The sequence below is a fragment of the Monodelphis domestica genome, chromosome 1, assembly GCF_027887165.1.
Source record: "Monodelphis domestica isolate mMonDom1 chromosome 1, mMonDom1.pri, whole genome shotgun sequence".
Classification (NCBI taxonomy): Eukaryota; Metazoa; Chordata; class Mammalia; order Didelphimorphia; family Didelphidae; genus Monodelphis; species Monodelphis domestica.
In genome coordinates this window covers 583761007-583771784 of record NC_077227.1, presented here as the reverse complement: position 1 = coordinate 583771784, position 10778 = coordinate 583761007, and the positions used below count along the sequence as shown (strand labels likewise).

Sequence of the window (10778 nt, the reverse complement as noted above, 5' to 3'; positions counted from 1 at the left end):
CTTTATTCTATTTTTAGAAGAATGTATTATACCCTCAGTTCAGGTTCTCAGCCAGAGACAGAACCATTGGATCTATCTTTTATTATTGGGTTTCATACCTTCAATAATAAATAATCTCATAGAGATTAATCTTATTTTATCTTTTCTGGTAAATTTCTACTGAAACTCTTAGAAGATAGGAGGTATTATCCCACATTTTACAGTTGAGGAAACTGAGGTAAACAGAGGTTAAGTAACTTGCCCAGGGTCACATAGCTAGTCAATTTCTGAGGCCACATTTGAACTTGTGTCCACTGTTCCACCTAGTCAACTCTTGCTTTTTTGCTAGCTAGCCCTTTATCTTGAATATTTGAGAATTCAAGAAAATATCTTGAAATATTTTCCCTCCTCATTTCTACCTGGGTTTCTTTAAGACAGCTCAAATCTTTCCCCTCTAATATACTCTCTACTATACCCCATATGGATCTAGTATGTACTTAGCTGTTTGTTTCCCCCAGTAGAGTGCAAGCTTTTTGAACTTTTCTTTGTATCCAGAGCCTGACTGAATACATTGATTTTGCTACTTACTATATGTTGTAAGAGTTGTATATTATTATTGATTGTACAATGTTGCTTGGCTCATATTATGAAGCAACAAAGAAGTAAATAACTATATTGCAATTGTTAGAGACAAAGAATGTGACATAATAGAAATAAGGTACCCAAAGCCCCTGATCAGGCAAATTCTCCTCAGCTCAGTTGACAAAATCACAGAATGTAAGGGTGGAAGGCAAGGATTCAATTGGGTGTTAAGATCCTAAACAAGAATATGACCTTTTAAACAGAGACAGATACACTGTGGCACAATTGAATGTAATGGTCTTCTCTACTAGCAGCAATGCAGTGATCCAGGACAATTCTGAGGGTCTTATGAGAAAGAATGCTATCCACATCCAGAGGAAGAACTGTGAGAGCAGAAACACAGAAGAAAAATAACTTCTTGATCACATGGATCGATGGGGATATGATTGGGGATGTAGACTCTAAATGATCACCCTAGTGCAAATATTAATAATATGGAAATAGGTCTTGATCACTGACACATTTAAACCCAGTGGAGTTGCTCATTGCCTATGGGAGGGGGATGGGAGGAGGAGAGGGAAAGAATATGAATCATGTAATCACAGAAAAAATATTGTAAATTAATAAAATTCTTCAAATAAAAAAAAGAATATGAAGTTAATTGGTGAAATCTAGCCCTGGAGCCTCAGCCTAATCTAGCAAGATGTCTTGCTAGTCATTGGGCTAGATTTTACCAATTAACTTATCCTTCTACACTAAGAAGACTGATTGCTCTGAGCCTGGTTTCATATTATGGAAAGCAGCTTTGGGGTAGTAGAAACAATATTGTATTAGGATTCAAAGATCTGTGTTCAAAGGCAGATATTTTGTGACATTGTGCATGCCACTTCACATCTATGTCCTTCAGTTTCCTTATTTGTAAAATGAAGATAATATAGACCTTATAAGGATGTTGTGTGGTTCAAATAAGATAACCTATATAAACCATAAAAGACATGTGTCCTCTCAAAACCTCCTCATTTATTCTATGTTTATGACCTTATACTTGATTTTCCTATACACTGATATTAGTATATTAGACATCCTTAGACCTACAATAAAACTTCTATATTTGGACCTTCCTCTTTCTCCAACTCCATACCTAAAATCTAGGCATTCTATCATAGGATAGCTTTTAGACTATGAGTCATAATTATAATCAACCAGTACTTGGGACATATTATGAAATGTCAACCTATATTATTCTTTCTTTTCAATCCCTGGCCAACATGATTATTGGGGTCCTATCAAACTGACATGGAAAAGGAAGAAACACTAGACAGAATTTGATTCCAAAAATTCAGTTTAATATAATGAATAATACCTTCAAAAGAGGCAAACCATGGATGAGCAAGGGAAAGGGGGAGTATGGGAAGTGTAGAAGATTTATTCTTTGTTCTTTGAGTCTGATTTATGATGCAGTGAATTGTAATTTTTCTCCAGACCTTTACTTCTGGCAGCTTAAGTAGTAGACTCACTGTAAAACAAAGTATAATGCTTAACATTAGTAGCAGCAAGCTTTCCACTGTAGTTATTATGAACTGCTAGATAAGTAATATAGACAGAACAAGTCAGCATCAGAGGTGATTCCTTGTCCTACAGCTGTCTAGAAAAGTAAGCTTTAGAAACATCTATAGCTAAATCAACTTTTCCAAACTTAGACACCTGTGGATTTTAAATTCAGTTCAACATTTTTAGTGACTATCATACAGTAGACAATGAGACTAAAAAAGAAAAATAGATAAGAGTTCTTATTCTCAAAGAATTGATATTCTTCTGGGGTAAATAAAACCATATACAGATGAATATAAAACATCATAGGGCAAAGGACAAAATGCTCCAAGTAAATTTGAGTACGAAAAGAATATTTTCATTTAGTCAAGGTGAGGAGCTCAAGGAATGATGGAATGGAATGAGTCCGTACTTTATAATATTTTAATAGGGGAAATATCAGAGATCTACTTACTGGTCACTGCTATATGAATTTATAGTACTGACTTCTGATTCAGATCTATGTAAAAATGAAAAAAACATGGTTTTAAATTAGCAATTATGGCAAGGTTATATAATATTGATACTTTCCTTAGATCAGTTTCCACAAGTGTCTCTTTTATTCCAAGTCCTACAGATAAAGTCAACTTCCAAATATTTTTTAATACTTGTAGCAAACTAGGATTGGAGGAGCTAAGTCACTCCTTCTCCCTGGATACCTGCTTGGGTCTTCATGAGTAGTTGCAAAGGGCTCACTAAAAAGTCAAGGCCATTTTTAAGGAATTGGGTTATGTGGTTAGCACAAGATTTCTAAACTGATTCCAAATACCTAAAAATTGTTCACAGTTGCCTTTATGAATTTTGGCTCTCTTCAAATGGTAGATGACTGATTTTACTTCTCATCAATATCATTACCTGTATGATTCACAAAATCAGTGTTAGTGTTATTTTCCTTTACATCATTGTAATCATTTTATGTTTTATTCTTTTGTATCTGTTCACCTTATTTTGTATTCATTTGTACAAATGTTGAAATGAAACATGTTTCTCCCAAAGTTTCTCTGAATTCTTCATATTCATTGGTGTTATACAATATTTTATTATGTTTATAGCCAATAATTCATTTAGCCTTTCCCCTTTCAAATATATTTTCTAGCATTCTTCCCTATGCTTACTATTTCACAGAAGTCACTAAATGCTAGTAGTGATTTGATTTATATAATAATGTCAAGTTCTTTATATAAACTTTATGAATATGGAAGTGATGAATAGATTTAAGGGATGTAGATCTGGTGGATAGAGTGCCTGAAAAGCTATCAACAGAAGTTCAAAATACTATATAAGAGGCAGCAACAAAAATTTTGCAAAGAAAAAGAAGAGCAAGAAAGCAAAATGACTGTCTAATGGGGCTTTACAAATAGCTGAAAAGAAGGGTATAGTGGAGGAAAGAGGATAGAAATGTCTATTCTGTCTTCTAGGCACACAGCTACATTTGGAGGGCAGCTCTGGAATACGAATTTGGGGGAATAACTAATCGTCTAGTTTTCCTAGGATATAGTGTGTGATAAGGAGTAATGTGAAATGACTGACAAAGTAGGCAGGATCCAGATTGTGAAGAGCCTTGAATGTCAAAGTAAGTAGTTTGTATGTTATCCTAAATCAAAGGTTCTTTACTGAAAGAGTATGCTAATAGATTTCAGGGGATCCATAAACTTGGATTGGAAAAAAAGATTACATTTTAATTTTCATTAACTCAAAAAAATAGTTGAGAAGTAAAGTGAACATTTGTAAGAGAGAAAAGGATAGCTATAACTAACTGAAAGCAGAATTCCAGAAAACAAAAGGCGAGATAAGATTTTCTCAAATAACCAGTGCAAAGGCAGCTAGGTAGCACAAGAGATAGAACATAAGGCCTTGAGTGAGGAGGACCTGGGTTCAAACATGGGCCTCAGACACTTCCTAGTTGTGACCCATGGCAGGTCATTTAACACCAGTTACCTAGCCCTTACTGCTCTTCTGCCTTAGAATTCCAAGATAGGAGATAAGGTTTTAGGGTTGTTGTTTTTTTTCAATGATCAATGCAAAGAAATATAAGAAAATAATAGAATGAGAAAGACAAATTTCTTTACGGAAATTAGAGATCTCAGTGCAATGTTTCATACAAAAACAGCCATGACAAAAGATAAAAATGGCAGAGACTTAAAAAGTAGAAGAGATTAAAAAGAGAACAAGAAGACATCAAAGAACTATACACAAATCACAGACAAGAATACAAACATCACAAATAAGATGACATGTGGTTACTGATCTAGTCAGACAACCTGGAGAATGAAGTCATGGGCATTGTTAACAATAAAGTGAGTGGAGATGGAATTCCAGCTGAGTTGTTTAAACCCTAAAAGATGTTGCCATTAAAATTCTGCCCATAATATACCAGCAAATTTGAAAATTTGATAGTAGCTACTAGGTTGGAAATGGTCAGTTTATGTTCTAATTCAGCAGAAGGGCAATGCCAAAGAATATTCAAATTCATAGTTTACTTTATGAAATTTAGCCCTTTTTGATTGGTGGTGATCTATCTTGGTTCTTATCAAAATCTTGATTCACAAAATGAGCATTATCATTTCCTTTGCATTATTATAATCATTTTATGTATTATTATTTTACATCTTTTACCTTACTTTGTATTAGTTCATTTTACATACTAGAAAAATTCTGCCTAAGATTCCGCAAGCTAGGGAGGTGAAGTCAAGATGATGGCTTAGAGGCAGCAAAAGTTCAGATCTCTGAAAACCCTTCCTCACCAATTAAAAACAAAATGCTTCAAGGGGACTGAAAACCAAATCTAACAATAGGACAGAGCTAGGGAACCCTCCTGCTGGACTCAACTTAAAAGGTACACTTTCCCCCAAAAGAGCCTGAATTCTAAAACACTCAGGTTTAAGAGGAAGGAAGAATGAAGGTCCCAGGATACCTTCCCCACCTACAGTGCTGATCCTCTAGCAGTGGCTGGAATTTGGGCAGGCAAGGGTGGTAGTCTGGAGGGAGAACCTTGCCAGCAAAGCTGTGCCAGGCTCAGGACATTGGACACAGGTGGCAGGGAGGCACCTGGAGGAGAAGGGCAGAGAAGGCAGCCTAGTCCCAGCCACAATACTTCATCTTACCCATTTCTTGAGGTTTGGGCTTCAGGGCACATCCAGCTTCATAGATCAACTCTGCCCTGGCTCAATCTTATCACTAAGGCAGATAAGAAGCCTTCAGAGGGCAGGGAAGCTCAAGTTCCAACACCCCTCCCCCAGACTGCTCTGGATTATTGACTACACTAAAGCCTTTGACTGCATGGATCACAACAAATGTGTGAAGTCTTCAAAAAGATGGAAGTATATAATCCTACTTGTCTCCTGAGAAACCTATATGTGTCAAAAATCGACAGTTAGAACTGAACAGGAACAACTGACTGATTTAAAGGCTATATTTGTTATAATATTTATTTAACTTATGTACAAATTATATCCTGTGAAATGCCAGGCTGGACAAATCATAAGTCAGAATTAAGGTTGCTGTGAGAAGTACTCTCAGATATGCAGATGATACCACTCAGATGGCAGAAAGTGAAGAATTAGTAATCCTCTTAATGAGGGTAAAGAATAAAGTGTAAAAAGCTAGCATGAAGTTTAACATACAAAAAAAGATCTTGGTAACTAGTTCCATCACTTCCTGGCAAATAGAAGGAAAAGAAATGAAAGAAAGGTAAGATTTTATATTCTTGGGCTCAAAGCTCACTGAAGATAGAGACTTCAGATGTGAAATTAAAAGATACATGTCCTGTTGAAGGAAAATTTTGGCAAATCTCGTCAGCATTTCAAAAAAACCCTGTAATATCACAATGCTGACAAAGGATCACATAATCAAAGCTAGGGTTTTTCCAGTAGCAATGTATGGCTGCAATAATTGAACCTGTATAACTGAAAATTTTTTACCCTAAAAAAGGAACTACATTTCCCAGGACCCCACTGACTTCCTGTCATTACATACTTCCTGTAGACAGAGGATATTGGGAGAGGATGGAGAGAGTCCCGCCTCTCTTTGGCATAATGCAGCAATCATGGTGGCGGTGGTAAGGTGGGGATTTTGAAATGGCTAATTAGCCATGGGCACACAGTCTTTATTTTGTACCATGTTTATTTCCTTGATTTTTAATGATCATTTAATAAACCTCTTAAAATATGTTTTGACTATTAAGATTTAATTTTAATTTTTACAAACCACAAGGAAAGCTGAGTACTACATAATCTAAACATTCAAATTCTGATGTTGGAGAAGACTTTTTAAGAGTTCCTTAGACATCAAGAGAACCAAATCAGTCAATACTTAAAGACTGATTCATATTATTCACTGAAAAGTAAAATACTGAAGTCAAAGCTTAAATATTTTGGCCATATAATAAGAAAAGACTCATTAAACTACACCCTCATGTTGGGAAAGATGTATGTGTCTGTTTTGTGCCATATTTGATGCTAAGATTGATGTAAGAGGATAATCAAAGATATCTCAGTGTTATCATCTTTCAAGGAATATTTTATGATTGTGGCATTTTTATAGAAGCCACTTTAATTGATGGAGGAAGCTATATGAAATATGCTTTTTTATAGTCCACAAAAAAGACACATTTAGATCTTTTGATCTCTATAAATTTCAGTCAATTTGTAACCACCAAAATGGCCTCATGCCTAAATAGAGGATATCATTGATGTTGTTTGCCACCTTATTATTTTAACTTATATACAAATTACATCATCTAAAGTGTCAAACTGGAAAATCAGAAGTTGGAATGAAGGTCACCAAGAGCATTCATTCACGTGTAGTTTGAAAGTTGGAAATAAAATATAGTTTGTTCATAAAAATATTTGTAGACATGGGAATAACTATTAGTAGCAGTTGATATTTTTGGTCATCTTTTTTTATTTTAAAGATGAAATTTTTCTCAAAGCTTTGTTATTCTCCTTTTTTCAGATACATTGAGAATCAATTCCTTGAAACTTCAAAACTGAGTTGTTATGCTATATGGACTTACTCTGTGTGTTATTGACCTAGCCTAGCTATTCTTTACATCTTTCTTTAGCACCATTTCCACTTACTATGTAGCACACTGTGGACTGTAATGTTAACAGTCTGAATATGGTGGCACTATTGTAATGGATGGAAAGAACACATTATTATGGAAATTCATACAAACCTCCATTTTTCTTCAATTTATTTTTCTCTTTCCAGTTTCATACTTAATATCTTTAGAATGACTTAACTTAGGTTGCTCAAAAAGTTTTCTGTAAATATGATTTTTCTTTTATTTGCTATTCAGTGTTTTATAAGGTAATATTACTCACACTCTACGCCATTGTAATATTTTGCAAGTACACTTATGTTCTAAGTTCTGTTACCTGGATAAAGTAGTTTCTAATCTCCACTAGGCTCTTTATTGTGACAACTGATTTTTATTAAATAAATTTCCCTATAAAATGGTATTGAGCCTGTGTTTGTATCTGTACTTTTATACTTTTCTCATTTATCAGTAGCAATGATTTAAGTGGATCAATTTGAAGTAGCCTCAAATGTACTCCATATATTTTTATTCCTTCCTCTAGTTTGTACTAAATCTAAAAGTTTTATTCTACCAATTCAATGATTTAACTTTATACTGAATACTAATTCAGAAATGGTACTCACATCAATAATCAGTCATTTTCTGCCCGTCACAATGTAATCTATTCTGTTATTTATGAGGTATAGTTGCTCTCCTCCCATAATGAGCAATTTTTTTCTCAAAAGTTCACTGGAGGCTTCCAGACATTCAAATTTTCAATTCCAACTAGCTTGATTTCAGTCTTTTGGCGGGGGGGGGGGGGGGGGGTTAATAGTATCAGAGATTTTTATACACTTTTATACAATATATTCTACACAATCTTTTTTTGGTGATGATACCTAAAGTTTCATAGCAGGTCTATGGGTGTAACCATGCCCCTTAATTATCCAAGCAGTCTTCCTTTGTAACATTACTCTTGTCCAATATTTTTCAAAGACATCTAAATTGATCAAAGACTTTTCCCATAGTCTAAAGCCTACAAATAAATGATTGATTCAGTGGACATGCTCAGTTTATACCCAGTAAACATTGGAGATATGTTCCCGCCTTGTCCATAAAAATACACAAATTTAATTTACTCAGTAATTATTGAGTCTTCAGCTTTTTTCCATCCTTTCCAAGTTATCAATTTGGTAGCTATTATGGTCACAATGAAAATAACAGGTAGAAAAAGGTAGAAACTTAAAATCAGCCAGTTCTTCTTAGAATGCTTTGCACTTCTGGTGATGGTAGTTCCTAAGAATAAAAACACAACAAGGAGTTCATAGTAATGATAAACTAGGTTTTCAGTTTTTAACAATGAATAACATATAAACCAGCTACCCTAAAAAAATTTCTAGGGTTGTTGTTTTTTTTCTAAGCAGTAAACATAGATATTTGGTTCAAAAGCAACAGACAATAAATTAATCAACAAACATTTATTCAGTGCTTATCTTCCAGGCACTTTGCTAAGTTCTGAAAAGACAAAGACAAGCAAAAACCACCACAGATAATGAATCAATCAGTTCTTAATATATGTCTGCTATTGGCATATCATCATCTAAATACTCAAAGGAAAAATTAATCAGATTGCAGAAAACAGATGAAACATTAATAGTGGGGGGGGGCCACATTGTACCTTTTTAAGTACTAGACAAATATAGCATAAAATAAAAAAGAAAGAATGTAAAGACCAGAATAGCATTTTAGAAGACTTTGATTTGAAAAATATCAGGCAATTGCTGAAAATGATTTGAAAGGAGAAATAAATATATTTCTCAGCTACATGTGTTATGCAAAAATTAGCTATGTATTAAGGCATAAAATTCTCAGGAAAAAAGTAAAAGTTAAGCAGAAATATTAAATATAACCTTTACCAAGCACAACACAATAAAATTATAATCAATAAAGGGCCTTTGAAGAAAGAGCTAAAATACTGTAAAATGAAATAATTTATTCCTTTTTATTCCTTTTCAATTATATGTAGGAATAACTTTTCAACAATTGTTTTCTGACATTTTGTGATCCAAATTCTCTCTTTCTCTCTCCTCTTTTCTGTCTTTCTACAGATGGTAAATAAGCTGAGGTAAGTTATTTGCTGTTGTGCACTACATTAAAGAATTGGTGGATCAATGAAATCATAGAAACAGTAGAAAATTTCATCAGAGGAGATGACAATCATGAGATAGCATTTCAAAGCTTTTAGCAGTCAGGAGAAATTTGACACCTCTAAATGTTCGAATGAACAAAAAAGAGAAAGAACTGACCAAATAATTGAGAAGGTAATGAGAAAGATTGCAGCAAAACAAAAACAAAAACAAAATTAAAGTGCCAAACACCAAAGTAGAAATTCTGAAAATTAAAAATGTTAACAAAACTCAAATAAAAAAGCCTTTTGATTAAACATAAAATGAAGAATTGTTTTTTAGGTAATAAATAATTAGCTGGTCTGATTTTTTTCAAAGAGAAAGGAAAATAGAATTGAATAAAAATGAAGATCAGGACTTTAGAACTGAAGATGAAAGGAAGCTACCAGAAACTGTATCACCTAATTTTATGTCAAGAAAATTGGTAGATAAGATGTATACATATTTGCAAAAATATACTCAGATTTCCAGAAAAAATAGAATATTCTGATACTTAGTATCAGAAAAAGAAAACTGAGTAAGACATAAATGAATTCCCAAGTAGAAAAAAAAGACTCCACAACCAAATTCTATTATATTCAAAGAATAATTCTAACCACTCTTGATGACATAGGCAATAGCTTAATACCAGTGAAAGCTGAAAAAAGAAAACTCATAAATATCCTTGAACATCCCCCCCCCAAATCTCCAAAATATTACTAAAAAGCCTACAACATTCTAAAAAGATTTTGCACTATGACCAGGTTGGACTTACACCAAGAACACAAGTTTTGTCCATTTAAGAAAACTATAAGCATAATAGATGAGATAATAAATAATAAATGCATGATAATTTTGATAACTAAAAAACTTCTAACAAAACATAAAATTCTTTTCTGTTAAAAATGCTTAAATACATAGGAACAAGTAGATCTTTCTTTAATATGGGTCAGATTATATGCTTAAAATCTAAGAACTCTGTTGGAGGTATGAAATGTAACATACTTGGCCATCAGTTAGTAAGGTGGTATGTTATGAACGCAAAGTCCCACAACTATTCCAGAGGACAAATTTGCTATCCAGAGGTGACATATTCAAGGAATATGATGAAATATACAGTTATCCATTATGAGATGCAACTAAGGTGGGGATTTGTTTTACTTAACTAGGAGCATTTTATTACAAGGGATATACAAAGATCCTGATGTTCTAGGGGTATATCCATTGGATCTGACTAAAGTAAGAATATAATTCTCCCAAATGTATGTTGGGGAGGTTCACTGACTGGATTCCTTCCAGGAAAGGTCCCTAGCCCGATTTTGTATTCACTTATTAATAGTCTAGTAGTAGTCTCTCAGTAACCAAGGATGACAATTGTCTTTGTGCAGTTTTATCTATGGTGTATAGATGAATGTGCACAAAGACACTTGTGCATGAAGGAG

At 33.7% G+C, this 10778-nt stretch overlaps 1 protein-coding gene across 2 annotated transcripts in view; it reads right to left on the bottom strand.

Moving 5' to 3' along the window:
- Positions 1-1885: 1885 nt before the first annotated feature.
- The window catches only part of LOC100032991 (disintegrin and metalloproteinase domain-containing protein 32), a 160120-nt gene continuing 151227 nt past the window's right edge, over positions 1886-10778 (bottom strand). For both annotated transcript variants that reach the window (XM_007476380.3, XM_007476383.2), the window contains 3 exons: positions 8311-8467; positions 2567-2611; positions 1886-2077 (listed from right to left, as the gene is read on the bottom strand). In XM_007476380.3, the coding sequence (XP_007476442.1) occupies positions 2062-2077; positions 2567-2611; positions 8311-8467 (218 nt within the window). In that variant the 3' untranslated portion in view covers positions 1886-2061. The remainder of the gene's footprint in view (positions 2078-2566; positions 2612-8310; positions 8468-10778) is intronic.